General features: G+C 38.2%; 1 protein-coding gene and 1 pseudogene across 1 annotated transcript in view; one reads left to right on the top strand and one right to left on the bottom strand.

Moving 5' to 3' along the window:
- Faf1 (Fas associated factor 1) overlaps positions 1-14364 on the top strand; it is a gene marked incomplete in the record, with an annotated part of 402697 nt that overhangs the window by 285227 nt on the left and 103106 nt on the right. Inside the window, 2 exon segments of the mRNA XM_029563227.1 lie at positions 9373-9509; positions 12665-12753. Coding sequence (XP_029419087.1) covers positions 9373-9509; positions 12665-12753 — 226 coding nt within the window.
- On the bottom strand, positions 13110-14156 carry LOC108490825 (annotated as a pseudogene).

The raw sequence follows: 14364 nt of genomic DNA, 5'->3' as shown, positions 1-14364 counted from the left end.
TTGGTCCCTAGCACGAGAGGGAAAGAAAAGAAGGAAGGAAGGAAGGAAGGAAGGAAGGAAGGAAGGAAGGAAGGAAGGAAGGAAGCGAGGAAGGAAGGAAGGGTTTTTTTTCTTTGTTTTTGAGACAGGGATCTCCCTGTAGTCCCAGCTGGCCTGGAACTTGCTATGTAAACCAGGCTGCCTTGAACTCACAGAGATCTGCCTGCCTCTGCCTCCCAAGTGCTGGAATTAAAGGCATGCGCCACCATGCCTGTCAAGGATTGATATTTTTTTAAAACATAGAAAAGTTCAAACTTACTAGCTATCAGAGAAATGGAAATGAAAAACACATTGAAATTCCATCTTATCCCACTTAATTATGCATATATATTTGATTTTTTCTCATATATATGAAAATATTGATGGGACAGTGGCAAGTACTAAACTGTTTGAAGATCATTCTTGGGTTGGTACCTTTCTGCAGATTCCATTTTCTAGCGACAGATGAATTTATTTAACTTAGCCTATGTTTCTGAATCTAATTCCATATGATCCCTGGAAGCATCTCCTTATATGCCTTAGATTGTCACAGCAAAGGGTTGCTCATGAACTCGGCAGTCTACTAAGTATTCATAAACTATTTTTCTAAGCCACTGTTTAGGGAACTGACTGAGGACAATTTTGTGGTATGAACTTTTTAAAAAATTATTTATTTTACAGGGCTGGAGAAATGGCTCTGTGGTCTTCTTGCAGAAGACCTGGGTTCAAATCCCAGCACCCATATGGCAGCTAACAACTGTCTGTAACTCCAGTTCCAGGGGATCTGACAACCTCTTCTGTTCTCTGCTGGCATTGCACAACACGGGTGTTTTGTCTGCATGTATGTAAGTGGACTCATGCTGTGCAATGCCCACAGAGGCCAGAAGAGGATGTTGGATCCCCTGGAACTGTAATTTTGGACAGTTAGCCACAACATGGGTGATAGGAACTGAACCCATAAGACTGCTCTTAACCACTGAGCCATCTCTCCAACCCTTGTTGTGTACTTTTAAAAATAAAAGAATTTAGGGACTTGTCCTCAGATTTTAGTCATTTCATCATTATTCTTTCTTTCACTGTCCTGCTCAATTTACCCTCTATCCATTTCTTTATACCCCCATAAGAAAAGTATTTGTTACTAAGTACTCACTAAGCTTGAATTGGGAAGCCATTCTCCTCACCCCCACCCCCCATTTTCTCTCCTCTAAATGTCTTTTCTCATTTAGCATTTATAATTTGCCTCCTTTAAAAAAAATGAATGTAAGCGGGGCGTGGTGGTGCACGCCTTTAATCCCACCATTCAGTGTCAAAGGCAGGCACAGGGAATCTGTGTGATAGAGCCTGGTCTACATAGGCTGAGTCTATTAAAAGGAAATAGATTAGTGTTTTTAAGTCCTTAATTTCACTTGACTGAAACACCAAATACTGGTTAATAATTCCAGCAGCTACAGAAAAAAAGGAATGTTCATAGGCATCTGTAATCATTACTTTTTCCATCACACACACACACACACACACACACACACACACACACACACATTCTACTCCTGTGTTTTATGTATTAAGTGTGTATGCCCTGGAATTTACCATTTGTGTTTATTCCCAGTAACCCAGTATACGGAACCCTTACAGTTCCTCTCAAGATGTCCTGCTGTTAAATTCAAGGGTGAATTTTGTTGCATGATTTTCCTATTTGAAAGTCATTAAGAAAAGTAATAGGCTATTATTTTCTACTGGTGTTTTCACAAAAGGCAAATTATTTAAATCAACTTTTAAATATTAATCCTCTATAGAGAGTAGAGGACTTTGAATTAATTCTTTTTTCAGTAATCATAATTCTTTAGAAAGCTTAGGTGATATGGTCCTTAAACATTACTAGAGGGGCAGGGGATTTGTTTTGTTTTCAGACAGTGTCTCACCATCTACCACTGGCTGGCCTAGACCTAGCTAAGTAGACCAGGCTGATCTTGAACTCACAGAGCTGTACCTGCCTCTGTCTCCAGAGTGCTAGAATTAAAGACATGTATTACCATGCCCGGCCAGGTATAGAGCATAGAGAAAGAGCCTACACAATCATGCTCATTCAACTCTTTTGTCAAACATGACCTGTCCCAATGAACCCCTATGAAGGACTGGGCTGCAATTCATTGTTGCTTGAACACTTTGATGAGTGATGGAAGTGCCAATATTTTTGATGTTGATTTTTCATATTTTAAAGGTTTTCCTCCTATGTATGGAGTTTCTACAAAGGCTTTCCTACTTAAAAAAAAAAAAACTATTAGAGTGATACTCCTTTTCAAACATGACTGGAAATTATGTTTAAATGTTATAAGAGAACCTAGCCACCCCTCAAATTAATAATGCTGAAAATGTTTTATATAATAAAATTGGTCCAAGTTGAAAAACGTTAAAGAATATGCAAAATGGGAGATACAGGTACATACTTCCTTACAGTAGGTCATTATCTTACAGTGGCGCTGTCTAGAGATTATACAGCAGTAAATTATTTTAGGAACATAATTTGTGAGGAAGAGAAGCCAATTGTGGCTCTGAGGCACATAAAGGAGAGGAGGAGAGGACTGATTAATCTACAAACCAACTCTGAATATTAGGTATCATTATCTTCATTACCATAGGTGAGAAAGCAGAGATTCAGATAAAGTTGTCCAAAGCAACTAATGAATGACAGTGTCAGGCTTGAACTTCAGCACCCTTGTTCTTCCCACAAGACTGTGCTATTTGTGTTAACTCCTACTTCTTGGACATGCTAATGTTTGAATGTTTTGCCACTTTCCGAAGTCAGTGGGTAGCAAAAGAATGAAATTATGCAAAAACTGTAGTTTCCTAAAAACTAGAAGGGAAGTTTAGAACCACCAATTGTTGATCAACACCTATTTATTTTAAAGGTCCGAATGAAGATAGGAGCTCAAGGAAAAGGGACCTGGAGACCATTATAATTTATACTATCTTTCAGTTAAACTGATTTCAGAAGTATTTAGATTGTAAAAAGGAAGGTCATGTGCCCAACATTGTCGTAATGGAAATAAAGGTTACTGAAGCATCAACTGGCCCAATCATGCAACAAATACATTCAGCACTAGGTACTAGGTACAGAAGTGGGTACCTTGGTTCATTTCCTGCTAAGTGTTCAGGAACATTCTGCACTATTAACTTTAAACCTTCATTCCTGTTTGTATTTTCCTCTAGTACTTAATCTAAACCACTAAATCCACGCCCCAGTTATACCAGATTACTACTTGGAGGCCTTGATATGTCAAAGCCAAAATATTCTTAGTGTCGTCCTAAGGACAAAAATCTTATCTTGTCATATATTTAGTGGTAGTATTTAATGTACACCCACTCTCTTATACAGTCCCTGGAAAGTTAAATCACTAGAGAAATAATTTATACGTTTTGTCTGAGATTGAATTAATTATGGTATTACTTCTTCTAACTAAGATTCTATGATCTAGATTTAAGAAAAATTAAGTTTACCCTTGTGTATTGGGGATTTTCATATTTTAGAATAATGTTTACAAAAAAAATAATGTTTACATTCTTGCTCTGAATTGACTGTCATTTATTGGAACTGTCTGAGACAAAAGTGTTTAATTTTAGATTGGTGTTGGAGGTATTATGATTGACTATGAAGTCCTATGTTTGATCCCCAACACCACCAAACAAAAAAGGCATGTAGTTTATTTTGTTTTGTTTTTAGTTCTGGCTACAAATTTATTGACAACAATTAACTGGCACTAGAAAGTTTAAGCTTCAAACAGATAAGAGATGCTTTTTCAATTAAATCCTCCCCAAATCTCATCCTGTGCTGTCTTAAAATTGCATATAGCTTTCATTGTTGTCTAACATGTATACAATATGCATGAAAAGGCATTGTATCAACTTTTTAGTGAGCTCTTCCCTAGCCACTTTAATTTCTATTACAACCTCCTATTCCCTGCTTTTTCTGTTCATAACCTGGAGCTTATGCATAGACTTTTGAGCTATTTGCTTAGGTGTTAGAGCAGACCTGATCAGAGCTCACCAATACCAAGGAAGCTAATAGGAATTAATGTTTTCAGAGTGATCACCTCAGGAGACAAAACAGGTGATCCAGTGGCGTTGTTTTGACCAAAACATTTCTGGGATAACTCCTTTAAGAACTGCCTTGTGGCTGGGTGTGGTGGCACAGGCCTTTAATCCTGGCATTTGGGAGGCAGAGGCAGGCGGATCTCTCTGAGTTCGAGGCCAACCTGGTCTACTTAGTGAATTCCTGGCCAGATGGGGCTACAGGGAGACCTCACCTCAAAAAGACCAAAAAACAAAACAAAACAAAAGAACTGCCTTGAGAGACAACTAAAAGGAGAACAGTCTAGTTTCTTTTTTTGTTCTTGGTGTTTTGTTGTGTTGTATTGTTTTGTTTTTTAGTCTTTTTGAGACTGGGTCTCTGTAGCCCCAGCTGACCTGGAACTCTTTATGTAGATTAGACTGATTTAGAACTCACAGAGATTAAAGATTAAGTGCTGCAATTAAAGGCATGCGCCACCACTCCCGCCTGGCCAGTCTAGTTCCTTGAAAAGTGCTTTTAGGTGTGAAAAACACCTGGGATGGGGCATCCATTAGAAAGGCCACTTCTTGGGCCTCATTGCAGCTCTCTTAAGTCAGAATCTCAAGAAGATAGGGATAAGGAAACTTGCCTTTAAATCAACTCCCTAGATGATTCCTAAGCCACAAAAAGTTGAGGATCACTGGTATGTAATCTCTCCAGCTTAGTCATATACTCTGTTTACCTAACTCAGTGTGAACCAAAGACTTAGGACTACAAAACTCAAAGCTACATCAAAGGACAAGGGGAGTTATACCAGCTGTGCATAAGATGATTCCAACAGAAACTCCAAGAAGAGCTGAGTAATAGAGTTCAAGGCAGACTTGTGGGAATGATGTAGTCAGAGTCATAAGTCTGGCTGACCTGGATTTGGTTTGCTTCACAAATTCCACTTCATAAGTTAAAAGTTTAACATTATTTTCCTATTCAATGGAAAAGGGAAGAAAGAAAAATTGTATGTTAGTGGATTGATAGATGGCCTCTAAGTTCCTTTATCCTACATTCTGGCTTTTCTATCCATTTATGAAAAATGTGAACAAACCCTGAACACAAATATATGTAAACAAAGAGATTTACATTGGTAGATCACTTATTTTGGTCTATTTAAAAGGAACAGCTTTTTCAAACCAAAGTAGCTTCAAAAGAAACATGTATGTGTACATGTATGCATGATGTACATGTACATATGTGCATTTTTGGAAGCCAGAGGTCAACATCAGATATTATTTCTCAGGAGCTGTCTTCAGTGTCTTTCCCTGGGATCTGGAACTGACTTTTATGGTAGGTTGGCTGCCAGCAGGCCCAGGGGTCCTTTTGTTTCTACTTCCCTAGGACTTGGATTACAAACACTAACTCCCTGGTTTTTATATGGGTGGTAGGGATTGAACTCAGGTCATTGTACATGAGTGGAAAGTACTTTACTAATTGAGCTGTCTCCCTAGGCCTGCTTTTTGATTTTCTGAATGAAAATAAAACCAATAACTGCTTTTGTTTAATAACAATTCATTTTTCTAGTTTGCTATATCTTTCTGTTCAAAAAAGATCTCTCATGTTAGAATGGATTTATCATTTTAATCTTGAAAGTAATAATGATAAAAATGTTAAATATCATGCTGGTGAGATGATTCAGCAGGGAAAGGTGCAGCAATTGCTGCCAAGCCTAACCACCTGAGTATGATCCCAGGGACCCAAATAGTAAAAGAAGAGAACTGATTCTCAAAAGTTGTCCTCTGATCTCTAAATGCATGCCCTGGCACATGCTCCCCATCCTGCAATAAATAAATAAATGGACAAGTAAATAAAATAAATTTTTTAAATTTAAATATCATCAAGTATTTAACAATAATAAAATAGATACCAGTTGTACAGGTCTGTCATATTATAGGAACAAGACTGAGTATTTTCTATATCTAATTTCATTTCATCCTTATAAAAATTCAAGTGTTTTGAGGATATGTTATTTCCACCTTTAAACTGTGGAAGTCATACTGAAATGTAATAATAACCTTAAATAGAATAGTAGCAGTATTGCGGCCTCCATTTTAAAATCGACTGTCTCCTGTAGCAGTACCCATCGTAGTAAGTAGGCAGTAAGATTTACAAAATTTCAACTCCTTGAGCCAAGTGTAGTTGCTCATACCTGTATTCCCAGCACTTGAGAGGTAGCAGAAGAATCAGGAGTTTGGAGCCAGCCTGGGCTACATGAGAACCTGTCTCCAAAAACGAAAGAGGGTGGGAGGTTTTCCATCTTTTCCCACTAAATTTCTAGGTTCTATTTAATGAAGTACAACTTTGTAAAAGTCAGTGACTTTTTAAATTATAACTTTGATTGAAAGAAATAAAGATATATCATGTTCTAATTAAAAGCTTACTTTCCCCATATCGATTTATTAATAATCCTGGTTTCCATTAGCAAGGTAGAAAGACTGAAATTTTTCTAAGGATTAATGTATGTTAGGCATCAGCAGTTCTCCTTACTGTTCTCTACAGCTTTAGATTAATACCGTTTTATCTTATCTTCACTAGTTCTAACAGAACTGCTAGAAAACCTAAGTGGGAATACAGTATAAAGTATGCATGATTTGTGGTCCACGTTACCTCCGTCTTCTCAGCCCTTCTCTTTCTCCTTTCCCTTCTTTCTTCATCCTTTAGGAATGTTACCTATTCTTTGTCTTTTCAAATTTGTCATTTTAGCTTTTTATTTCAGGGAGTTGATTTGGCACTTTTTTTTTTTTACTTTGTTTTGGGTTTGAGTGATGTATGTACACATACATGTGCCAGTGTGTGTGCCCATGTGAGCACAGAGATCAGACATCCATGTCCTGTTCTATCATTCTTTGCTTTATTCTGTTGATACAGGGTCTCTCACTGACCTGGAGCTAGGCTGATGACTGACAGTCCTCTTGTCTCCACCTTCAACATGCAGTGCTTGGGTTACAGGCATGTGGCTACCCCTGACCTTTCTTAAAAGATGGGTATTGAGGAACCCAACTCAGGTCTTCATGCTTGTGCAAATCCTCTTTCACACTGAGACATCTCTCTAGCCCCAGCAATTTTTTGTTCCTTTCTTCAAATAAGTCAGTGGTTGATAGGTTGTTTGGTTTATTTAAGTTCTTTACAATTAAACAAGGGACATTTCCCCATGTTTCAGAACAGTTGTCATTGTTTCTCTCTTTTGAGTTGGAAATCACAGGAATCTAATGGTTATAGCAAACCATTATTCCTTCATGACATCTGACAGTGTGTTGTGTTGAGATGACAACTTCAGTGCTTCCCACCAGGTGCTCTGGTATATTTTACTCTGTCCAAAGAATAGAAAATACCGCAATTATGAGAAACATACTGCTTCTCTTAAAACAGCTTGTTTTTCCTATTGCTGTTTTCTGATTTTGTCCTGAAATTTTGGCTAGTGTGATCCACCCTTCTTCCTTCTCTCTCTCACTCTTTGCCCTCTTCCTTCCCTTCTCCCTCTCCCCTCCCTCTTTCTCTTTCTGTGGCCTTTCTGCTGTCTTGCTTGCTTACTTTTTCTTTTTTTTTCTTTTTCAGGGGCTGGGGACTTCTTCCTGTTTAGCTAGTGAGGCCAGTGCTGTGCTAGGCGTCTACTGTGTGATGTCTGCTTAATCCATTGGTGTGAAAGCAACAAGGACTTATTTTCTCCCTTTTGTAGGAAATGGCATTCCAACTGTTTTTTGACATCTTTAATTTTAGAGGTTGCCAATGATCAGCTCAGGGTCAAGACTGACTTCAAATATTTTATAAGAAGCAGAAAGAAAAATGTGATCCTAACTTGCTAGTCTGCTGATCTACACATCCCTGTTGATGAGTTAAAGCTATATGGGTGTGAAATTTGGTATGGAGGCTTAGTCTACTTGAGAACCTTTTATTCCATAATAGTTGTGGAATGTGAAGATTTGAATTTTCATGGGGGCACTGATATTTCATGGCCGACAATGGATTTCTTAAGGCCTTGTCATTTCAAATTGCCATGAGGTCTGGTTATTGCTGGTCTAAATGTGTATATGAACCTGCCTCCCAATGAACTTACTGCAGTGCTGCTAACTTGTCTTGACACTCTTTCCGACAGTTCTGGTCGCCCCAAACAAGATCTACTTTCTGTAGTCACAGCACAGGTTTGACAAAAGATTCAGCCTAAATTTCTGAAATAAACGTCTATGGACAGAAATGTATTGGCTTTAAAAATTAAGAGGTTTGATTCTGTTTTGAATTGGTTATCAAATGAATCTGAGCACATGACATTTTAATGCCGTTTGTCTTTTCAAATAGATTTACCTTCTAATGCATGTGACGACAGGACTTTACTCATCAGCTAGAACATACATTTCAGAGGAGTTGTTACCTAAAATATTATCATAAGGCATAAGAAAACACACGATTTAAGTTGCCTTTCATGAACATAATTAAGAATTAATAAGCCAGTACCAGTGGCTAGTCTCCAGAATTTCCACTGTTTTGCCTTTTGTGACCTGTGTTATTAAAAGTCCATTATTTTTACAGACTTTATTAAATTGGATCTTATTAAAGCATTCTATATTTGCATTTGGTCTTTCATAATTCATTATTATTATGACATTTACTTTTTACCATCAGATCTGAAAACATATCATAAGCTACCCTTTTCTCTTGAAAGAAATGCTAATTTCAAACAGTCCTCTAATAGAAGAGAAAAGCTTTATCAGTTTTTTCATTTATTCCAGATCGTGTTAAGAATACTAATGCTAGACTTCAGTATGCTAATATCTCTGAGCTTTTTTTGGTCAAAAGCTTGGAATTATTATTTTTATCCCATACTAAGTACAAAACTAGAAGATCTACTTCTAGAGAAAACAATTCTGGAGGGTAGTTCTTATTTCTAAAGACTTATAAAAAATGTTGCTAAATCCTGTTCTTGGAAGATGCTAGTCAGTTTACCTTTGCACAACATGATGTTATTTACCCTGGTTAAATTCTCTCCTAGATAGTCTTTTGTTTTCTCATAGTTCAGGTAGTCCATTTTGCAGTACTTCAGAGTGGGAATCCTGCTCTTTCAGTCTTCAACAGCATTTAGGGTGCTTCCTGGTTTTCTGTGTAATAATCATTAAAAACTTAGTTGAAAACAACATAACAATTTTACATACAAATATAATATAGCCAGGCTATCTAATCTTTTCATAATTAATAATGACATTTCAGTTGTACGAGTAAATTTACTTGACTGTGAAATGAAACTTACTTTGGATTTTGTCTCATTTTAGGTTCCTGACAATGTGCAATAGACACTTTGGCAGTGTTGTTGCACAAACCATTAGAACTCAAAAGACAGACCAGTTTCCACTTTTCCTGATTATTATGGGAAAGCGATCATCTAATGAAGTGTTAAATGTGATACAAGGTAAAGTACATGTCATACAGGAAACAAAGTCTTGTGTGATAACCTTAAATTTTTAACATCAAAGCTGGAAATATTTCTTGCTATTGGTAAATGTCTTTGTATTTTAAAATATAAAACATCCTGAAGAACATGTTCAAAATATAAATACTATGAAAAGTGAAATGTGCTATGTTAAAAACCTACAGCCTGGTCTACATAGTGAGTTCCAGATCAGCTCCTGCTATAGTGGGGCTATAGGCAAACCCTGTCTCAAAAAGACCGAAAAAAAAAAAAAACAAAACAAAAACAAGACAAAAGAAAACAAAACCTAGCAGAAACATCTTAATAGAATTTCACAGCTCTTTGGACATAGAATATTCAAGTTAAATGTTCAGAAATGCTCAAGTCTCTAAAACTAGCAATTGAGTTTTAATCATTTGTCAAATATGACATTTATTTTTGTTTATTTTTAGCTCTAATATTGATTAGTTGAAAGAATTGCTTATCTTTAATTATCTAGGAAACCCAGTGACTGTACATTACAAATTGGATTGTTCACAGTGGCAGTAGTTTCTCCTTTTGGGGGTGAGTTCTGTCCAGGATATAGCCCTGAGGACATAAAGCTGTTGAATTCCTGCAAATTTAACCATAGTTTACATTCTTTCTCCAAAAGTAAATGAATGATTTTTATTGTTGTTACTAATGCATCTAAAAGCTAGTGTAAAAATTATGCATCTGCTCTGTGCCACCAGGAAAAAGATTTCTCAAGCTCTCCAAGCTGAAGTTTGGGTGTGTGGTACTTCATTTCTGCCCCCATTTAAGTCTGATTAGGGAGGGAAATTTGTACATTCCAGTGCCTTTAAAACCTAAACAAAAACAAAATCTCAGGTATTTTTTTCTTTATAACCAGAACACTTAGTTTTCAGAGCATAGTTTCCTAAGCAGTCTTTTAAAAGATCTACTGAAGGAACTCATTTGCGTAGAGTAAGTAGATAGTCAGGACCATTTCTTGTCCTCATCAGAAACAATATTGTGATAGCTTATGTGGTCTCAAACTGTGGGCCACAGACTCTAGAAGTCCCCAGACCTTTTCAGGAACTCAATCAGCAAGGTCAAAATTATTTTCATTATTATAATGGGTAGGGATTTTGTTTTTATTTTGGTTTTTTTGTGTGTGTGTGTGTGTGTGTGTGTGTGTGTGTGTGTGTGTGGTGTATTTTGCTTTGGTTTGGATTTTTAGTTTAATTGTGTTTTGTTTTTTTACCTTTTCACTGTGTTAACATTTACTCTAATGGCTTAAGAGCAATGATTTGTAAAACTTTTGGCACCATAGCATGAATCAAGCCTCTGACAAAAAGTCATCATATGTTAGTCATAGCCTTCATTGCTGTGTACTCTGGTTTGCTTTGTTTTCCTCACACAGGGTCTCCTCATAGCCCTGGCTGACCTGGAATTGCCTTTGTAGACTAAACTGGCCTCCATTTCACAGAGATCTGCCTCCTCTGCCTCCCAAGTGCTAAGATTAAAGGCTTATGCCACCATGCCTGGCTAAAAATGTGTGTGTGTGTGTGTGTGTGTGTGTGTGTTTCCATCTTTTTGAGACAGGGTCTCCCTGTAGCCCCAGCTAGCCTGGAACTCACCATATAGACCAGGCTGCCCTTGAACTCACAGAGATCTGCCTGCCTCTGCCTCCCTAGTGCTGGGATCAAAGGTGTGTACCACCACACCCGGCTAAAAGATCTTTTTCTTTTAAATTTAATATGCACCTAATTTAAAGAAACTTGTTTCTTGTCAAACTGGGTATAGTATCAAAGAAATATATTCACAAATATCTATTAAAATATTTCTCCTTTTTCCAACTACGTATCTATATGAGGCCATATACGCTATATTTCAGCCAGTATTGCATATTATCACCAGTTTAATGGCAAAGTAGATATAAAGCTATAATTGTTTTCTATTGAGCCAGATATTACAGAAGTATGTGAAAATATTAACAATAATTCCAGTTTTCTCACTAAACTTTTCCTTTTGGAAAGCAGTCATTTTTTTCATAAAAATAAAACTTTTATGTAATTTGATGGGCACTGTTACTTTCAGATTAATGGAAGCATATGCTATAAATGCTTTGACTTTAATTTTTCTAAATTTTAATACATTTTTAAAATATTTATTATTTTTATTTTATGTGTATGAGTATATTGTCTGCATGTATGTGAGTGCACCCGTGTTGTGAAATGCCGTGGAGGTCAGAAGAGGGCTTCGGATTCCCCTGGAACTGGAGTTAAGGATGGTTTATAGCCGCCATGTGGGTGCTGGGAATCAAACCCAGGTCCTCTGCAAAAGCAGTCAGTGCTCTTAACCGCTGAGCCATCTCTCCAGCCCCTTACTACATTTCTTTATGAGTGTATATGTGTACATGTGTAGGTCAGAGGACAATTTATAGTAGTTGGTTCTCCCCTTTCACTATGTGGATTCTAGGTCTCAATCTACCAGTGGTTGGATACTTTTGTTTTGTTTTTGAGACAATGTCTCCCTGTAGCACTAGCTGGCCTGGAACTGGCTGGCCCCAATCTCACAGAGCTCCACCTGCTTCTGTCTCCCAAGTCCTGGGATTAAAGGCTTGCACCACCATGCCCAGTGTTCACCAGAGAATTTTTAACAATAATTCTAAGTTTAAACAGTTACTGGGGAGGGGAGTGCATGCCTTTAATCCAACACTCGGGAGGCAGAGGCAGGTGGATCTCTGTGAGTTCAAGTCCAGCCTGGTCTACATAGTGAGTTCCAGGACAGCTGGAGCTACAGGGAGACCCTGTCTCAAAAAGACCAATGGAAAAAAAAGAATATTAAGATTGGCTTCAGAATCTCACTCACCTGATTTCAAATCCTGACCTCACACTTAACTGGTGAGTTACTTAAGATCCTGAAGGCTCATTTTCCTTTCTTAATTAAAGCTCCCACAAATCTAATTACTCTAAAATTTCAAAACAAAACAAAACTTTACTGTTTCTAGTTGAACATATGAAATACTCAGTAAAAGTATTTTAGTTATATATGAACATACCAGTCTGTAATTTCTAAGTCATTCAATAATGACTTTCCATTTAAATAACTTGAACAACTCAAAGTTATATAAAAGTTTATATAAAATTTGGCAATCTCTTATGTCTCATTAGGAAACACAGCAGTAGATGAGTTAATGATGAGACTCATGGCTGCGATGGAAATTTTCTCAGCCCAGCAACAGGAAGACATAAAAGATGAGGTAAGGTGAAAAGCTAAGTATGATTTCATAGGATTTTGATGTGCTAATTTGACAAATAATGGTAAATGACTGTGTAATGCTTGGTAAGTATGGTAAAGATGCAAGTCTAGATTAGCCATGGTTCTTTATGACATTGAGTTTATTTTTGGTCATTTATTTCCATGACCCCAAGATCCAAAAATGTATTTAAATTTACAGACTATTTATACTTTTTGCAATTTAGGGTGACAGGAGGGCCTTTTGGTGGGGGGCAGTGCAGTGAACTTTATTGGTGGTATTCAAGAGATTAGGGCTCCCTAACTAAGCCCCTTCCCCTTCTTCTGAGGGGCTAGGATGAAAACTGTGAAGGGAGATACTCAGTTTTTTGGGGGGTGAGTTGGGGCTGGCACCCCCAGCCGAGGGCCTCTCTCTTCCTCTTGCTGGGGTGAGTGATTCAGGGCTTCTTACACCTTAGAGGCCATGTGAACTATGAGGTTTACCACCCTGTTGCTATAGCCAAATTCATTGTCATACCAGGAAATGAGCTTGACAGAGTGGTCGTTGAGGGCAATACCAGCCCCAGCATCAAAGGTACAAGAGTGGGTATCACTGTTAAAGTCGTAGGAGACAACCTGGTCCTCAGAGTGTCCTTTACAGGACTCTTGGATGTCTACTTCACCACTTTCCTGGTGTCATCATATTTAGCAGCTTTCTCCAGTCGCAGGTCAGATCCACAACAGACACATTGAGGGTAGGAACACAGAAGGCCGTGCCAGTGAGTTTCCCGTTCAGCTTTTGGATGACCTTGCCCACAGCCTTGGTAGTGTTATTGGATGCAGGGATGATGTTCTGGGAAGCCCCACACCCATCAACGCCACAGTCTTCTGGGTAGCTGTGATGGCATGAACTGTGGTCATAAGTCCCTCAATGATGCCAAAGCTGTCATGGATGACCTTGGCGAGGGTGACTAAGCACTTGGTATTGCAGGAGGCATTGTTGCTGATAGTCTTGAGGGAGTTGTCATATTTCTCATGGTTCATGCATGGGGGCATCAGCAGAAGGGGCAGAGATGATGACCCTTTTGACTCTACCCTTCAAATGGGCCCCAACCTTCTCCATGGTAGTAAAGACCCCAGTAGACTCTACAACATACTCAGCACCAGCATCACCCCATTTGATGTTAGCGGGATCTCGTTCCTAGAAGATGGAGATGGCTTTCCCATTGATGACAAGGTTCCCATTCTCAGTCTTGACTATGCTGTTGAACTTGCTGTGGATAGACTCATACTGGACCATGTAGACCATGTAGTTGAGGTCAGTGAAGGAGTCATTGATAGCAACAATGTCCACTTTGCCAGAGGTGAAGGAGCCCTGGTGACCAGGCGCCCAATACAGCCAAATCCATTCACTCTAGCCTTTACCATCGTGTCTCAGGGATGATCATGGCTGGCACTGCACGAGAAGATGTAGTTGTCTCTAGAACAGGGAGGAGCAGAGAGCCAGGAGTTTAGTTTTTAAGAAATGAGTTCAGTAACATTTTCCAGAAGAAACTGCAGCTCAGGAAATCCTGACTACTATGTACATTTTTTAAAAAATCTCCAGGATTAGTAGAGAACAAGTGGGTTTTTTTTT

This window comes from Nannospalax galili, unplaced genomic scaffold, assembly GCF_000622305.1.
Source record: "Nannospalax galili isolate Female #2095 unplaced genomic scaffold, S.galili_v1.0 scaffold655, whole genome shotgun sequence".
Taxonomy (NCBI): domain Eukaryota; kingdom Metazoa; phylum Chordata; class Mammalia; order Rodentia; family Spalacidae; genus Nannospalax; species Nannospalax galili.
The sequence above is the reverse complement of the archived record's forward strand: the minus strand, read 5'-3'. Positions and strand labels throughout refer to the sequence as shown.